The sequence below is a fragment of the Lingula anatina genome, chromosome 7, assembly GCF_051362555.1.
Source record: "Lingula anatina isolate TDL-2025a chromosome 7, LinAna3.0, whole genome shotgun sequence".
Lineage (NCBI taxonomy): Eukaryota > Metazoa > Brachiopoda > Lingulata > Lingulida > Lingulidae > Lingula > Lingula anatina.
Genome location: NC_141773.1, coordinates 18,407,009 through 18,425,258, shown reverse-complemented (window position 1 = coordinate 18,425,258; position 18,250 = coordinate 18,407,009). Strand labels below are relative to the sequence as shown.

The 18,250-nt window shown below is 37.0% G+C and overlaps 2 protein-coding genes across 2 annotated transcripts; one reads left to right on the top strand and one right to left on the bottom strand.

Annotated features, from left to right (window-relative positions):
* Positions 1-420: 420 nt before the first annotated feature.
* On the top strand, positions 421-4,054 carry LOC106174509 (von Willebrand factor). Its single transcript, XM_013556096.2, has 4 exons — positions 421-706; positions 892-922; positions 1,711-1,890; positions 2,319-4,054. Exons 1-4 carry the CDS (start codon positions 659-661, stop codon positions 2,609-2,611), a joined length of 552 nt encoding a protein of 183 aa, XP_013411550.2. The 5' UTR covers positions 421-658; the 3' UTR covers positions 2,612-4,054.
* Positions 3,127-15,789, bottom strand: LOC106174508 (sodium- and chloride-dependent GABA transporter 1). Its single transcript, XM_087017779.1, has 16 exons — positions 15,683-15,789; positions 12,340-12,473; positions 11,272-11,409; positions 10,868-11,042; positions 9,792-9,869; positions 9,428-9,548; positions 8,783-8,929; positions 8,364-8,482; positions 7,640-7,692; positions 6,886-6,963; positions 6,376-6,482; positions 5,888-6,031; positions 5,600-5,699; positions 5,250-5,323; positions 4,754-4,930; positions 3,127-4,488 (listed from the first exon to the last, which is right to left on the bottom strand). Exons 2-16 carry the CDS (start codon positions 12,449-12,451, stop codon positions 4,381-4,383), a joined length of 1,731 nt encoding a protein of 576 aa, XP_086873905.1. The 5' UTR covers positions 12,452-12,473; positions 15,683-15,789; the 3' UTR covers positions 3,127-4,380.
* Positions 15,790-18,250: the final 2,461 nt, after the last annotated feature.

Here is an 18,250-nt window from a genome sequence, read left to right as displayed (position 1 = left end):
GCATTTAAAAGTATAATTTTCATTTGTTAGAGAGTACCTTGTAAAGAGCGTAGTTTAAATGTTAGGTATCTCGCAGAGATGGGACCTGACAATGACTTCCTTGAACATATGTTGAGACAAGTCCGTCACCATGGTTACGCGGTCACTGTATATATGTATTGGACTGTCTGTCATATGGAGCAACTCTTTAGGGTCGCAGTGAAATGACGTTATGAAGAGAATACCGCGTATTAAATGACAATTTTCTATTGACAATAAAAAAGCTTATTTTAACAAATGTTAAACCTACCTTTCTTTTCACTCCCCCCCCCCTCTTGTAGGCCTATGTGTGTTTTTGTGCCTATCAATTTACTATGTGGTATAAACTGTTCATTGAATAAAATGTTCATTTTTCACACCGAAACTTATTACATATGCACAAAGGTGGCTAGTTGTCCTGTAAGTGTTTTGAAACCGAAATGACCTCAATTATTCATTCCTAAGTTCAACACAACAAGCGCCTAGGCCGCCCTGTCTTAATGCGGTCACTGGGCTTATTCCCATGTCTATGTTATTCATAGCCTGTGATAAATGAAAAGACTATTCTGACGCTATAACTTAGTTATATACTTTGTACGTGAAAACAAGACGTGGCATTAAAGAAAACGAGAAAGAAGAAATGGGCCTTAACGTTTACAGTTTTTCTCTGCTAGTCGTCGCTTTTTCGGTGAGTTGATTTGTCGATTCATATAAGAACAGCAATTTTGTATTTAAAAATCATTATAAATAAAAGGAATGATGCCAAGACCTTAATGTTACTGAATACAGAATTGATGTATTAACTTTTATCAAGGATGAGCGATTAAAATTTATTATCTTAGCAGATGATGGTTTCAAAATCTTCTATTGCAGGCATATGTGGAGTCAAGCGCGGTTCAAACTGGTAAGATTAATTGTAGCATGGATTTAAGGCAAAGTAGACGTATTTTGGAAGGAGAAAAACAATCCAAACGTCACATTTACCAAATTCAATCCACTCTATACAATTATGTTTATCAAATCTGTTTAAAAGTCAACGATCCCACAGGAATTGTTTGCAGCCTCCGTATACTCTTTTGGCAATCCATTATGTTTACGTAGGCCTAAGTTTTACACACGTCGTGGAACTAGTTCAAAACTCACTTCAAGTTGAAACAGCCAATTTGCCTGCTATATCTGCCGAACATTTTATACCGTAACTAGTTTTCTTGCATCTTAAGAGGCGCTCTCAAAGCCACACAAGGTTTACCACAGAGCTATATGTTAAAGTTGGGCAAATCGCGTGACGTTTTGAGAAAGGTCCCTTAATAAGAAGCTATGGGTATGTGTGTGCGGTTCGTTAGGGGGATACCCTGCTCGGAACACTAGATCATTTCCTTTGCAGTTGGCCTACTTCTTAAGATTGGTTTGAAATTGTCCGTTAAGATAATAATGACGAAGATGCCTTGTCTTTGCTATAACCCCCCCCCCACCCCCACCCCCAAAAAAAAAAAAAAACAATAATACAAAAATACCCCTTCTGTATAGGATTTTTTTCAACCTATAATTTCCTAGTCTATATAAGGCAAAACAAAGTTCTGAGGTTTGAAGATTCTGATAGAATGCGACATAAAAGGTACACGTTTTCTATTTTCTTAATTACAATTATTTTCTTTAATAATAATTTTGATTTCGTTGTTTCCATGAGTCCAGTTTGTCCACCGGGGCAGATTTGGAAAAAATGCGGAGGGCGATGCGCGCGCACCTGTGTCCAGCAAGACCCCTACTGTACCAGCCACTGTGACACAGACATATGTGTCTCTAGGTGCGTCTGTCCTCCAGAGACTCCGGTGTTACAAGGCGACAAATGCATAAGGCAATCAGATTGTCCAGGTAGGCCTATATGATTAGGAATATGTTTAGTAAAATATATTAGGCCTACTGGCCACCATCGGTGGCATTAGGCCAACTCTCGGATGTGAAAGCTATTGTAAATGCATATGGCATGTGTAGTTCTAATAGCAGGGGGCGTCTCGATATTTGGAAGGTTCATTGGTCCGAGGGTTCTTGGTCCAAAAATCGTATGCACGTGTCTCAGATGGACTTGACTTTATGGCAATATACAATGCATTTTATTCATGCATTATTTCGGACTATCGAAACTTCGGACCAATAAATCATTCTTTTTCAAGCGCCACCAATTAATATCTTCACTGTTTTGTAGAATCAAATTATATTTTAGTTGTCCACCAAGTCTAATTTCGAAGAGGCTTCACAACACACATACACGACCTACACGTTATTCTGTTATTGCTTGCTAGATATTCGATGCCCACGGCCATGTTCCTCAGAGCTTTGTGATCCACTGGTCATCAAACAGAATACACCCTGCGACAGCAACAGTGACTGTTCCGACGGAAAGGAAAAATGCTGTCCAGCTTCACTGGGTTGTTCAACGAAAGTCTGTCAAAGGGCTCTTAGATGTCCGGACACGAAAGCGTTTAAAGGTAGCGCATGCGCCGACAAGAATGAATGTCGAGCAGACGACGACTGCCCCTGTGGTCTAATTTGCTGTAGCACCGGATGCGGAAATAAATGTCAGCGAGGGGTATGAACAGTGTTTAATTATATAGGAGTAAACGAATAGAGGAAAGAGTTGACTGCCATAAATTTGATGGGAAAAGCACTTGAATGCTTAAGATGCGAGACTACAATAGTGAAATAACGATAATGAGGAATAATGAGGAATGGTAGGCCTTTAGATCTACAAGATCTCCAATTTCTTGTCAAAGGTACATGTGCTTTATTTTCATGATAATTCGGTCAAACGCTATTCTTTGTTTATTGTTCCACAGTATCAAGACCATAGGACTATGGATTGTACCTTTACTTCTAAAACCGAAAAATATATATATAGGCCTACTGCAAGATTCTCTTAAAAACGCCACTAGGCCTAAGTCAGATACGATCAGTTGTAGGCCTAATCTTAGCTAAAACCGAAGTTTGACTATTTGAAACGGGGCAAAATTTATCCCCTTTTCTGGTCAATAAATATGCCACAACTCACGAGTAAAAAGAAGGGGGATTGATGTCAGATTCATATCAAAGCCAAAACTCCAAAAACATTGATTCAATGCTAAAATTTATTCATATCTAGGCCTACATATGTAAATTCTAAAAATCTAAAAGTTAATCTAGATGCAAAATCCAAGTCCTTTTACAAACAGTATCGATTACATTCTCCTTTGTTAACATTGTTTGGTATCAGGTCATTAAAAAACGATGTAGAGCCCTACGTCTTGGTTTTAAAAGCACTTACTAATTTGAATGTACACCACTTTGTACATTTAAGTCCTACAAAAAACCTGGCACGCAAGACGCAAAAGCTAGTAAGTGTAAAGCCAAACAATTGTAGTGTACATTATAGGCCTACTGTTGATGTGTTGTTCTTAACTACATTAATTTTAAGTATCATAACAAAATGATTATGTTTTGGCAAAACATAACGTGAACGCGTTATGAAAACGAAGAAAGGTCCAATGAAATGAGAATAAAATTACTACAAGGATTTCCATAACACATTCCACTTGTGTTAAAATCTAAGTATATAATACATCCTATTGATATAAAAGATGTATAACAGTATTCTGCCTTTTTAGTGCACGCCCACATAGACAAGCTCGCCTTCTGTTCTGAACATAAATAAAAGATTAACATTCATGATTGTTAATTGCATTCGGGATTTTTTGTGCGAAAGTTCGAGCTCTTGTAGAAAAGGAGAGAAAAAATTGCGTGTTCAAAGTCAAGCCAATGCCCATACCGTTAACATGTACGTGACTTTATGTACTGAATCAAACAGCTATATTATTAGCCGTGTTTCATTCTTTCTAGGTATTGGTTAATATTGGTTTATTTGACTTTCTATCAAAGTCATCGTAATTTAAATCTGATAGTTGAGCGTAAACAAATAGTAAAGAACAACCTCTAAGACGACCAAAGAGCGTTCGTAGATTGGCCACACTTGGCAATAAAGATTAATTTGTATACTTACGCTAAATAATAAAATAAAATTAAAAAAAAAAAAAAACTGGTATTATCTATATGATATCCTCTCTTTTAAGATAATATTAAAATAAAAAAACCTGTTCTGATATCCTCTCTTTTAAGATAATATTAAAATAAAAAACCTAAGTATAAACTACATGATAATGAGATGTTGATTTACGTAATTAATTCCTAGGGTTATTCATATGAACTAGATACATGTACTTATGACCCCACAAATGATTGTGATACGTCATCAACAAATGTCACCTTTTAGTGACGTCACATGTCCCTTGATACTTTGACGTCATATTTCCCTCACGGCTCGTCAGCTTCTATTTACACTCCAGTTTTATCCGGGGTTTCATCTGGTTCTGGCGTTAAAGGTGCCATTTCTACGTGAGGAGACTCCACTTCATATGCATCCTGAACAGCTGGGCAGCAGATCTTGTTATAAAACAATATTGAGAGAAATAAATGAACAAAATAATAATTTAGTATTGTAATGAATGGGCAAAAAAGATTAACAGTTCGATCAAACATCTGACATAAACACAATTAACAATAATATAAACTTATTAATTAACGAAATACTTTTAGTAAAAAAGGATTGACTGTTGTGATATGGGGTATATGCTAACCAGTCTTTGTAACAGAAGATGAACTAGACTCCTTGTTTAGTCGTAGGTGGTGTGGCACATAACTGACCCACCTTGGAAAGACTGAAGCTTCCAGATGTGCAGATTGTATGGAAAGCCCCCGCATACATGCATATCAACCAGACTATGATACCAAGAGCCCATGAAACCGCCGAGGCATAGTTCCCAAATTTTTCGTCCAGAAATTCCAAAAAACTTACATTGGTTATCATGTAGATAATCTGAAAACACTAAACCAAGGCACAACAATAAAGAGTTGAGTTTTTGAAAAGACAAACACGAATATGATCTCAAGAATCTTTTAAGCATTATGACTGACAATGTTACGTTTAGAAATAATCCGGCTTTAAGAAATTACACTCTTGTTAAAAAAGAATGAATATTCCAACAGAACATAACATGTGATTTCACTAAGGTACAACTATCACAAATTTCATCGTTCAACAAGCGTATTAGTGTTTTATTCTCATTTTATGTTCTAACTTGGAAGGACAGTATTATATTGTGAATTTTTAAAATTAAATTGAAATTATATTGTTGGTCACTTACTGTCGTAATTAAAATAGCAAGAAGAAACCAGATACCAAGACATATCTTTATGACCAAGTGATACTTCAGGCGAACTGAAATTAGACCGAGAATTTAACATTTAAAAGAAAATCCAGAAAGTTTGGATAAACATAGATCTAATTTTCGTCTGAATATAAGTGGAGTTCTGAAATATGCATAACAAGAAAACAACTACCACCAAAGTCATGGCACGGAACAAATCAACAACATATCAGTGAACGGACAATTACGTAAACTCTTCGGAACGTTATTGAAGTATAAAGCCAGAAACATTCCTCCACACAGATACCTCGTTTTCGGTAAAACTACTCATTCCTATTAGTACTTACAAAAGGAGATGGCCACTGCAATGCCACATGTCAACGTGAACAGAAAGAACAGATGAACAACTGCAACGTCAAGTACTTCAAAGAGGCCGCTGTAACCCCCCTGGAAGGTAATTTTTTAGTGTAAATTTACGTAGTCTTTCACATGCATATGTCAGTATGTGATAAAATGAACAAATGGTCAAGCCAGTAATCAATTAAGAGAAAGAGAGAGAGAACACATATCATTTTTCAAGCTATTGTCCGTATGTTGTCCCGTTAACATCGTCAGAATAAAAGGTAAAAACTCACCCTGGAGCAAAATATCAGTGAAAACAGAAAGCTGACGGTGCAGAAAACAAAGGAAGAACCCAGTCGCCACAGCCATGGCCGGTTCTCCATCCTCTGTCCCAGCCCTTCTTGAATATTGTCAAGTATAACGACGGTTGTCAAAGTCTACAAAAAAATTAATAAGAAATAAAGAATATTGCTTCATTGCCAAAAGATTCTTGAAAACTGGCCACTCAACTCTTGGCATGCCTCTCGTGTTTCCATCGGATTCAAGGAATCCCTAAAACATAATTTTTTATTTCAAAATATGGTGGCTCTAATCATACTGGGATGAGCAATGCAATGGATCTGCTTGATTTGAGAAAGATATACTTGTACAATGTAAGTACATGTAGTTTAGCAGCTTCACAAGCACTATTAGAATTCGAGAAAAGCGCAACGTCCAGAGACAGTCATTAGCACCATATGGGAATTAGCGAATTCAGAACCAAACTAAAGTAAGCACTTACCAAAGGAATGATACTGGCTAAAAATATAGTTGCAAACAGTAAAAATGCAATACCATTTGGCACATCTAACTCGGCAACAGCATCTGGCAAAGCTTGAAACAGGAGCACTGAAGATAGTCGAAAGAAATGATGACAACTCAAGTGCTTCCAATTGTGTAAGGTGAGAACACTAAACAAAACAGGAAGGTGCAACAAAACTGGTGTAGATGTTTTAACCTGCATTATGACTCCTGAATGCAATCCTGATATCTTACTATTGACCTATGACAATGAAAAAAAGTTCAAAAAGAAAAAAACAATCAATACTTTTTTCGTTTTATGATAATATTCTCGGAGATACAGTGACGGGGTGCTTTCATTAACTCATTTCTTCACTTCCAGTGGTCAGGTTTTTAGAAGACGACCAATAGCTGAAGGATCTTTTGCAAAAGCTTGAAGTTCAAAGTAAAGAGAGAGAGAGAGAGAGAGAGAGAGAGAGAGAGAGAGAGATTAGAGTATGGAGTAACATACCTGTTCCTGAAACCATGACTTCATCTAACGACACTTGCTTCTTGTACGCTAGACCTCCAACGTATGGTGCAACCAGTCCTTAATGAATAAAGAGGAGAGCGCAACTACTTGCAAGTATTTTACGACAATGTCGTAGTTACGTTTCATTTCTTATAATAGAATACAATTAGATTAATGCAATAGTTCAAGAGTCAACTAGAGCGGCACAGCTGCAATAAATCTGTTATCAAATAGTATCTCGAGTTCCGTCAGAAAACGTAATATACTGTGGCTGGTTTATTCTATTCCGATAAGTAACTAGACATCCACTCAGAGTGCAGACCTCGACCAAGGCAGCTCAATTCTCACCTATCAATTAATTAACTCGATTATCATAACTATCTTAGTTAATTAATAAAGTGAATAATTAACTAAAAAAATAAAATGATAAATAAATAAACCAACACCAAAATCTATCCTTTTTTTGACCTATCCTGAACATTTGACCCCCCCCCCCCATAACTTTTGCACAATGTGGTAAACACACAGAAAATTAATTTACTATTTATTAGCCTTTAATTAATAAACAGACAACCAGCAAAGTATGAACGTTACTTTCTTGGTCTCCTCCAGGCACTTTTTGAAAACTTTTAAATGAAAATTCGTTCACAACTTTAATAACTCTATTACATCTTGCAAACAGTCAAACAAACAGACAGACAAACAGAACCGACGGCATAACCTCCTTGGCGGAATCAATAATGAGATTACTTACCCACGGATATATGGGGGGCAACCAACACGAAAATAAACGGGAAAATCCAGAAACTGAAAAATGAATACTTGATTTATATTTAACGCATTTATCAACATTTTATTCATAACTAAAATGACAAATTCAGCATTACTCTAACAAGCGGTTTTACCGAATTAACAATCTAGAGACAGTCTGAGGACCCATAATAGGGAGGGATAAATCCTGTTGATGACCCGTTCATCAAGAGAGACAATAGCCATAAGTAAGTAAATTGCATTGTCAAGGATTTTAAATTAAATGGTTTAATTTTTTGTTGTAAGCATTATGTCTGCACACCAACACCCGAATACCCTGTCCTGCTATATAGGATAATATTAAATAAATTCAAAGAACAGGTCTCACAAATTTTAAACAAGGCCTTGTAATTATATAACTGTAATGTTAGTAATTGACAGCCACGAATGAATAAGGAGCAGGGAGTGTTTTGTAGAGTAACTTGAGTTGTCGGCACATAACCTTCCGGTATAATAAGAATTTTTAAAGTACACATTGATTACATTAATAGCCTTCGGTCTTGCGACTTAACTTAAAATCGAGCGAGATTCCGTGGGAGGAGAGTGAGATCAGAAACAACGACGACTAGCGAATACGATGCGGCAACGAATAAAACTTGACAAAAATTATCTACGCATATTTTTTACAGTCTATTGCACCAAAGTACGATTTAATGACATATACTAACCAATAATAAAGCCATTTATACTGGCGACATCTTCTACCTGTATATTTCCCCAGCGTGGGTAAAATCCCGGAGAAGAGGCCAAGAGAATAAATCAAATACGTAAAAACACGCAGAGCCTCCTGGAATAAATACGAAGTGACACGTTATTTGCCAAAGTTAACATTCATAACTTCAAATTTGTCAAAAGAGCACTCTCATGGGACTCATCAGAGAAAGCCTCAAGGCTCCCCACGTGGTTTAAATTTAAGCGATATCTTGCGGGATTTGGAGAACAGTGGGTTAGAAAAAATGGCAAACCTTGGGCCATTATGAAAAGGAAAATCTATTTCCAGTGCAATGCGTCAGAACATCCTTATCATATTCTTTTGAACTTTCACACACAATCGTTCAAACTATACAATTGATTAAGACTTACGTACCTCCACGTCCATTCGCACCTCTGGTCTTAGCACGTAAAAGTATTCCATAGCTGTGGATGTGACCTCCTCGGGGACGGCCACCGTACGACCATAGATCAGCACAATGAAGTAGAATAACGCATACAAGGGAGCCACCACATACATTATCTAGAAGGGAGGAAAAAGCTCTCATCCAGATAAATATGATAATATTAATAATGATTAAAATTATAGTGTCACGTTTTAATCATGTGATTACATTTCTAAAATTTTAAAATTAAATTACTTTGTACGTACTGTATTTAGATAAAAGAAATACGATTTTCAAGACAGCAAAGAAGAAAGTTTCATGAAAATATACGTTTTTTTACATATTTAAGAATATGTGAATAGCAATAGTTGAATAAGGCCTTTGTTTTGGATGGAAACTTTCAGGCAATTACTGTTTTATTTTAAAACATTGTAGACATACTGTATAGTGTATGCATATTCATAGAAAGTGTATTGAGAATTAACTACTAATTGTAACTAAATTTTCTCATAATAAAATTTCTAAAAAAAAGCATAGACATTCAACGTGTTCTAAAAGATTACACGTTTAAAAACAGATTAAACCGTAAAACCCATAATTGACGTAATAACCCAGGAATATGGAGTGTCGCTTACCACACCAAAAACTCCCGCTCCGCCCATGCTTCCAAAGAAAACGCACACCCAGACACCTAGTGTCGGTAACGCCGTCGTCCATGGCACACCCCCATCACTATTGCTTTGCAATATACGATGACTGCAAATACATGTATATGTATCTTGAGCAATTAAACAAAAAAGTGGGACAAAATTATATAAGTCCTTTATATATATATATATATATATATATATATATATATATATATATACAGTAAGTGTGCACAGTAAATTTTTTCTTTTTTTTTTTTTGTGAAATTCATATATTTTCTCCATTTTTTAATTTAATTGCTCAAGACCTACATATTTATATAGTCATTTTTGGTAAATTCGAAAGACGTACCTGAAATACATGCTTGATTCTTGGCCTGGACTACAGTGCACGGTAGTGAAGTTGAAACTATCTACAGAACTGAAGTCCCTGGAAAACCAAATTAATGACTTAATTAAATATATACTGACTCGTACAAAGGGCTTACTTTAATAGTGTGACACGGATACAAAAATGATTTCCATCAAAATTTTAAACGCTTTAAGGGACAAAGTGTAAGATTTTTAACACGCATTGAATATATAAAACCACTTTCTGTGGAACATATTATATCTTAGAGGCAAGTTATATTTCTTGATCATTTTTAGCAGACGAATACCATGAATCACGTGGCCAAAATTGATCTAATTTATCACCTCCTGGCGAACCTAGCCACTTGTCATCCATCTTGACATAGGTTGAAACGCACAACACGCAAGTCCGTTCTCGAAGTCATGGTGGAATTTGAAAAACCCACTTGGGGTTACACCTTTTTTAATTTTTAAGGAGTGTTAGAGTTATGACGAGTGTCAGTAAAGAAGTATCAAAGCTTGTTTAGCCGGAGAAAACTACAGTTTATCTCAGGAAAATTTGTCAAGTATGAGTTTGTGACGGGAAAATCTTACAATGTGCATATTTAAATATGACAAAAAATGCTTTAATGGCTTAGTAAAGGGCTCCTTTAATGGCTCAGCAAACCCTAATTCGAGTCAAGAATAATACATTTTTCCATCACGAGTGATATTAACCGGTAGGGCCTTACTATCTTCTTTAAGAAACTAGAAACTTACATCTCAAAACCAAACGAATGTATCGTAACTCTGTGAACGTTTTTTTTTTTTTAACTTAAACTCGTTGTTTAACCTAAAGTGAGGAAAACCAGAATTTAAACATGTATGCTATATAAAGGTCGAAAGTTAGGGTCCTGGCTACCCTGAGTGTCAGAGCAACGTAAAAATTAGCTTGTAAATATTAAATATACCTTGGAGTCAATTTTACTTACTACCCGGTATTGCTGATATGGGTTATATATGAAATCAAGATCGAGCTGGCAATACGGGAATCTAGAACCTAGGGTAGGTCCTGGCTGGCTGCAGATATTCACTTACCTGTTGGGTTGCGGAGTTGGCTGTCCACAACATTCCGTATTCCAAGGGTTGTCACACGTTGACCACGGGTAAGGAGACGACAAGGAGTCAAACATGAAGAACAGGGCGTGTCCACTTAACAAGGACATTATTAAGTTCTGAATAGCTTGCAGAACAAGAAGCGCTATTCCAGCCCCTTGTGTCGAGAAAGAAGAATATATGGTATAAGTGCTATGGAACAGAGTATAGACTAGAAAGTCAATGACAGACCGGAAACATATGAGATAGAGAGAGAGGGTAAGAGAGAGAGAGAGAGAGTATACACATGCCTGTTCATGAATCAATTTCACTTTCTGGCTTGCTTTGATCGTAATATAATAATTGCTGCATCTCAGTACAGGTACTCAGCGAAAAGACCGACTTACCTTTCATCAAAGGAAACCCCTTAGAAATCATTCCCACAATCCCGCGTCCAGTCTTGGCGCCCATGTTCATCAGTAACATCATGACAGGGATCAGCACGAACCACAGAAACAAGGCGAAGGCAACCCAGAACATGACAGCTGAAATGTACATCTTGTAAGTCAGTATTCATTATGGTGAGAACCACAGTGTGTTTTATCCACTCTAAATATTAAAAAGAAAAACATGCCATCTTGACCCCCACAATAAACCAGCAGGAATAAAAGGTGTGTGTGTGTGTGTGTGTGTGTGTGTGCACCCGCATGTGCGAGTGTGTGTGTGTTTGATTGCCATTCATCCTTGCATAACAAAAAAGTATTCATTAAGGTTTTCGTCTGTTTACTTATAAATGTATATAATGTCCAATTGTTGAAAAGGTTCTCACTGCCTCCTCCAATATATAGTTCAGTATTTAAGAATCTATTATTTCTTTGAAACATAGGAATTTGGTTCGTGCCAATGCTATTTTTTCAGTTCGAATAAATGAGAGAGAGAGAGAGAGAGAGAGAGAGAGAGAGAGAAAGAGAGAGAGAGAAGAAGAAGTTGATGTCTATGAACAGATTCAACGGATTCTTAGTAGAATGACTATTTAAAACATCCTCCATATATAACAAATAGCTTTAGTGGCTCCGGAAATCACTTTCTCAATCGATATTTTCCATTAGTAATGTCTGTTCTATTGTAAAATTATTTCCGTCATTTATTAATATCCAGTCTAATAAAAGCACCTCAATAACTGAATGGGGTTTACAATATAATAGGGCTAAATTAAGTCCAAAGTTGGCCCTAACTTGAAATTATTGTCCAAGTTTGCTATATAAACCAATAATGGTCCACTCAAAAGAAAACATTTTCCTTGTTTTTCTTTCTTTTCTTTTCCACTTAAAATGGCTTTTGGTTTTCACAAATCATTAAAGACGGTTCCAGCTTTACCATCCATAGTCTGAGGCCAAAATTAAAGTTGTAAAGAAGAGACTTATCGACTTCAGTAGTTTGTGAAACTAGTCATAATAGCTGAATAGTTTACTTACATGCATGTCTGTAGATGATATATGGTGCAACGGCCAGATTGTAGTATCCGAATACATAAAAACACACCAGCGCCAACTGAGCGGGGTTCCAGTATGTCGTAAACTCTGCCATTGCTCCGATGATAATCAAGGAACTGAAAAACAAAACCAAAATTAGATAATTCCTCATTTTATCCCAACAATCACAGTACGTTGCGAGCACGTTGCCGACGCTGTTCTGCATTGTTACAGGTGGCTTTGACGTGGTTGCAGCTTGGGAGCCATATTGGCTCAACGTAGATTTATATTATATAGTTACTACACGTGCCGAGCGACTATTCCTCCCAAGGGCTAGTTTATCCTATAGCTATCTCACTCACGTATTTTCATAATGTCAAATTTCATTTTAATTTGTATTTATTCATTCAGTTCGTTTTTATTTATTTATTTATTTATTTATTTATTTATTTATTTATTTATTTTACTGGGGTACAAATATGTGTTAGGCCTACAACCTCAAGACTGGCTGCATTAGAAACACAATTGAACGACCTTAGTGGACATTTTCGACATACCGATGGAGATCTGCACATTTTTTGGATTGCTGTCAATTTTGCAGGGCGAACGTAATTTTACTGAACCGCTGATTCACAGCATTTCGACGTTCAGATAGGAATATTACATCGATGAATGTTTTCAGCTCGTGGTAATTTTTTTTCTATGGGTTTAATGTGAATAACAAATCATCAATTAATATTTCCATATCTCCGGATATTAGTTAAATTAAGTTCTCTATAGTCTGCTTAGTAAATGAACGTATCTACATTCAAATAAGCATAGAACATAACAAAAATGCTAACAAATGAAAAAAGTTTTCAGAAGATTTTTATATAGAAAATATTATATTTATCAGAATCTTATCCGTCACATGTCTTAACCCTACAGCTGTAGTTCAAGTGCGCGGGTCTCTTGTCAAAAAGTCAATTAACCTCTGTTAAAATCTAGATAATATAAAGGATGAATTACCGAATATATCTCAATATGACATAAGGGCACAGCCCCCAAAAGACAACCCAAGACATTGCGCAAGGTATTCCCATACATTTTAACCAGCATTCAAAACGTTAGCAGAGGAGAAAAAATTAGGAAACTTCACTTCAGCTTTTGCTAACAGCATGCTGGGCAATGTGATCTTCATATTCGAGCCTTATTGCAGAACACGTGTACGTTGTTTTATATAGGGGACGATAATGCCTCGGGCTTCCGTCAGTTCCAAAATGTGGATGAAAGATGAGCCTCGAACTTAGACCCCATTCCCATAAATCTTAGATCGATCTATCCCTGTGGGGAGTCTCACTAGATTACTGTCAGCTTAGCCGGCTTAAGCCCCTATTTCACACAGACAACGAATCCCACGAATGGCTATGAATTGACAAATTTCACGTTTCGTGGTTGAATCGTAATCAGTTCGTGAAGTTCTTAACAGATTCGTATATATTCGTAGTCAGTTCTTGCACTTCTTGACCAACAGGAATTGGTAGCAAAAACTTTGATGAACCTATTTCACACAGACCACGAATCCCACGAATCGCCAGGAATTGAAAATCTCAAGATTCCAGCCGAATCCCACGAATATTCGTAACACTATCGTACCTGTATCGTAACTGAATCGTGAGCGTGTAGAATTAGACCAGAAAATTGGCAAAATCTCACGAATCCTCACGAATCCCGAAATTTGTCAATTCCTGGCGATTCGTGGGATTCGTGGTTTGTGTGAAATAGGGGCCTTAAATGTCTGTCCCGCCTACTAAAAGCTGTAAGGGGGTAATTAACTATGGTGCGCGCTCGGCTGACTGCAATTTAGCGTGAATCCCCAGGGAGTTAGGTCGATCTAAATCTAAATCTCTGGATCGATCTAAATCTCTGGGAATGCACCCTTACGAACCAAGAATTTCCACAAACTTAAAGACCATTTTAATATGGAGCGGTATATTTAAGCGATACCGGCTGTATTAGTGCTCTTTTCGAGGTCCTGGCCTGTACTTACGATACAGGTTATTTGACCCCTCTTTCACAATTTCTCCACAACTTCGCAGTTAAGTCTCCATTTAGGTGACTATCTTATGTAATAGCCTTACGTAATAGCCGGGCTTTCAATATATACTAGCTGGATTCATTATTATTATTATTATTATTATTATTATTATTATTATTATTATTATTATTATTATTGATGTTGTTGTTAAATGTACGGCTAAATGTGAAAAAGAGCCTAGCTACAGAACAGCTGTTGTTCTACAGTATATACTTGTACATGTATAAGACAGTAATGCCCAAAGCTCCACTATTATGCACCGTGCAAATAATATAGATGAAAGGTGACACTCCAACTTCCAGTGCCTTTTTATACAGTATCACACGCTAAATCGCCATATGACCATATTTATGGGGATAGTCTTGCCCTACAACTGCTATTATAACTGCTGCTGCTACATGTGTTACTATATCCTACTACTACTACTACTACGTCGATCGTAGCAATACATAATAAATAATAATTATTAACAAGACTCTTCTATATTATGTTACTGTATCAGAGCACTAAACGCGGGAGTCGCTGGCGCTTGCGCGAGACAAAGACAGATCAGAGAGAGAGGAAGAGAGAGAGATGGGAGAGAGAGAAAGCTGAACCTACCCTAGTACGCCTATTCTGTTAAATCAAATGTTCCAGTGCGTGTAACTGCCCAGTGCGTGTAACTGTATAGTATGGAGGTAAACCGGTCAACAGCGACTGTCTGCTAACAAAACAAAATGCAGCCTATCATTAGCTGTACAACCACCTAGCAGCAACATGGGTTTTCCGGCGATTCCCGCTTGATGCTGCTTATATTACATCCAATATCTGGGTCAGGTTTATGCAGCTAAAATGTGAAAAGCGGCTTACACAGTTACTGAGCGTCTCAAGTTTTTTTTTCCATATAATTTGTGTAGGAATATACGTGTGTATCCCACAGCCCCAAATACCTAAATTACGCACATATTGTTTGTGTGTGTGATATGGCAAAATCCGCCCTAGTCTGTAAAATGTATTACCATATATTGAAAGCAATAACTTTTTTCGACTAGTACTGTTATACACACCTATTTTCTCATTCCATAAAACAACCGCACTAGTATTCTAACATGGCAGTAAAATACTTCATGATACATGCATTCCTTCCCAACTAGTATTCCCATGCGCAAACATTCTCTCTCCCTCTCTGTGCCTGTGCATCCCTCTTTCTCACTTTCTCGCCTCTCTCTCTCTCTCTCTCTCTCTCTCACACACACACACACACACACGCACACACACACACATACTGACCTGAGTAGAACCCACTTGCAGTGTTGTATCGTCGTTGTAACATAAACATATAAACTCAACCCGGATTCGATGTCGCAATACACGCCTACACACAGACTATACCGGTTTACTGAACTCTTGCCACACGCTTTACACAAATTATACCAAGTACCCCGTTTGACCACAATAAACACGTTGTAGCATACAAAGCGAATATTACTTCTTTTCTTATACAAACTATAAATAAATATGTCGAAGAAAGTGGGTCACGATGGAAAACAGACGCCCAAACCGATTTACTGGAGACGCAGGTCTAGTCTTACTTTTTATTGACACACATGTACATACCCTGTATATTCTATAATAACGCATCACAAAGAAAAAAAAAGATCTTTGCTTGGATATATTTTAAGTGTGCTCTTCAAATGTTGACTTAGTAGGCTTAGATATATAATTCCTTGCCTATAGTCCAACAACGAGTTTATCCAGTTGACTGAAAAAAAAAGAGTTAACTGGAGAACCATGATCGTCGATGCCTGAACCAAGCCCGACGTTGAAGCAGAAATTCTTTAAATGTAGGTTTGGTTGTCTAATTCCTTATCAAAGGTGTTTCGCCTTTGTTTAATTAGTGAGTTTTTATAAATGGTGTCTCGCCATTGTGAATGATACGAGATTTTTAGTATCATGCTTGATCAGTGTCTCGTTTGTGTCAAGTAGGATGGGTAACCAGACCAGGGAATTATATCGGAATATATAATTCCCTGACCAGACATTCCTGGCAATGCAATGTTATCTCACAACTACCACATTCAAAGCGCATTACGCAGCTGTCCTATCTCGGTGTGACAGGCACAGTACTCCGCTAGGAACCGTAGTCCGTTCGAAACTACTTACCTATAGTACAGGTGACATTCGTCCCATATACTAAACAAGTCACCCGATCATGCTGATTTTCGAACTCGACCTGCGTATTATGAATATTCATCAGTTCTGCAGGTTTCAAGCCAAAAGAAAAAACGGTTCTTCACTTATCGTGTTATCGGTGAAAGTGCACGACGGCGACGACGGCGACGACGACAGACGCAGATGATGGCTATATGTACAGACACATCTGTGTCTGTACATAAAAAGGCAAGACTGACCAAAACGGAAGGCGTTGCAATTTGATCAGTATGTGCGCCGTAAAATTGCTCTAGGGAAATGGTCTTGAAACTTTTACTGCACGAAACAGACCAATACTGGGACGTTCTTCGCAAGTATTTAAATGCGTTATTAATTTAATTAGAAACCTGAAAACTTTGCGATTTGGATTTAAATGCATCACTTCACTACTCTAAAAACATATCGTAGAAGGCAGGTTTTAGGCGCAATGACACTGGACTCTAATTATACATGCCATAAGATTTACGTTTTTCCTTTGCAACAATAAACATAAACTAGTGGGTTTGAACTGCCTACAAGTAATCTAATTTCTTCTTATTAATGTGAACACACTGTGAGAACGTGAATTTCGTCCTCCGTGACTCAGATCACTCAACGTGCTCTTTCTATCAGATGCAGGCGTTGATTTAAATCAACTATGGATGTAAAACTATACATATTCTTCTTAATTACCGAAATTGACGTTCGTGATTGGAGGCGCGATTGGATTTTTTTTTGTTGTTGTTGTTGTTGTTGTGACATCCGAATTAATTACAGAAACCGCGATTTCTTAGCCCGATTGTAAATATAGTTGCTACGGGCATGGCATTATAAACTGTACACCACAGGTGCCGGAGATTATCGAGATTATTACTCCCGTATTAATACGCAGTAGGAATAGCAGATTATAGAAATATATTAGTTTGGCTCGTATTTAATAATGATAATAATGATTCATGAAAAAAAAAAACTCCAATCTTAGCTATCAAAATTATATATTTACCCATATACAAAGAACTACTTTTTTCTACGGGTATAATCATTTGCCACTTCCTAAAGTATCTCAGAACCTTGAAACAAATCTCCCAACACACAGCCCATGTTAAATACATGCTGTTTCTTTTCAGAGCAACTAAAAACATTATTTCGCATGTAAGTTAACCATCAACTAAATCCGCGCCTATAGCACCCTTAATTAATTAACTATATTGATGCAGTAATTACGGGTGTAGGTTAGCGTCCGTGAATGGTGTGCAAGGTGGAAAGCCTAATCACGTGATTGCGTGACGAAATTCCATGAAGTTTGTGTAGAAATTACTTTTTATTGATTCTTCATCCCTGGGGATTTGTTTTCACGTGCTTCGCTAAAGACGGACGGGGCATTCAATGAGTGGTTTACATAACCAGTGAAAAAGATATAAAAAATGCTGGGAGATATCTTGATGGAATCGATATAAGCTTTCGAGTTAAAATTTCAAATGTCCAATGGATGAAGACAATCAAAATTACTTGTGAAAGGAATATCGTATATGCGTTTACTGATAGGTTGAGTATTTAATAAGTCGCATAGTGAAATGTTGGCTGCATGGCCCCACAAATGTATTGCATTTGTTGCTGCTGGCAACAAACAATTGCAATCGGTTCTCTTATTACTGTCAGCGATTTTGC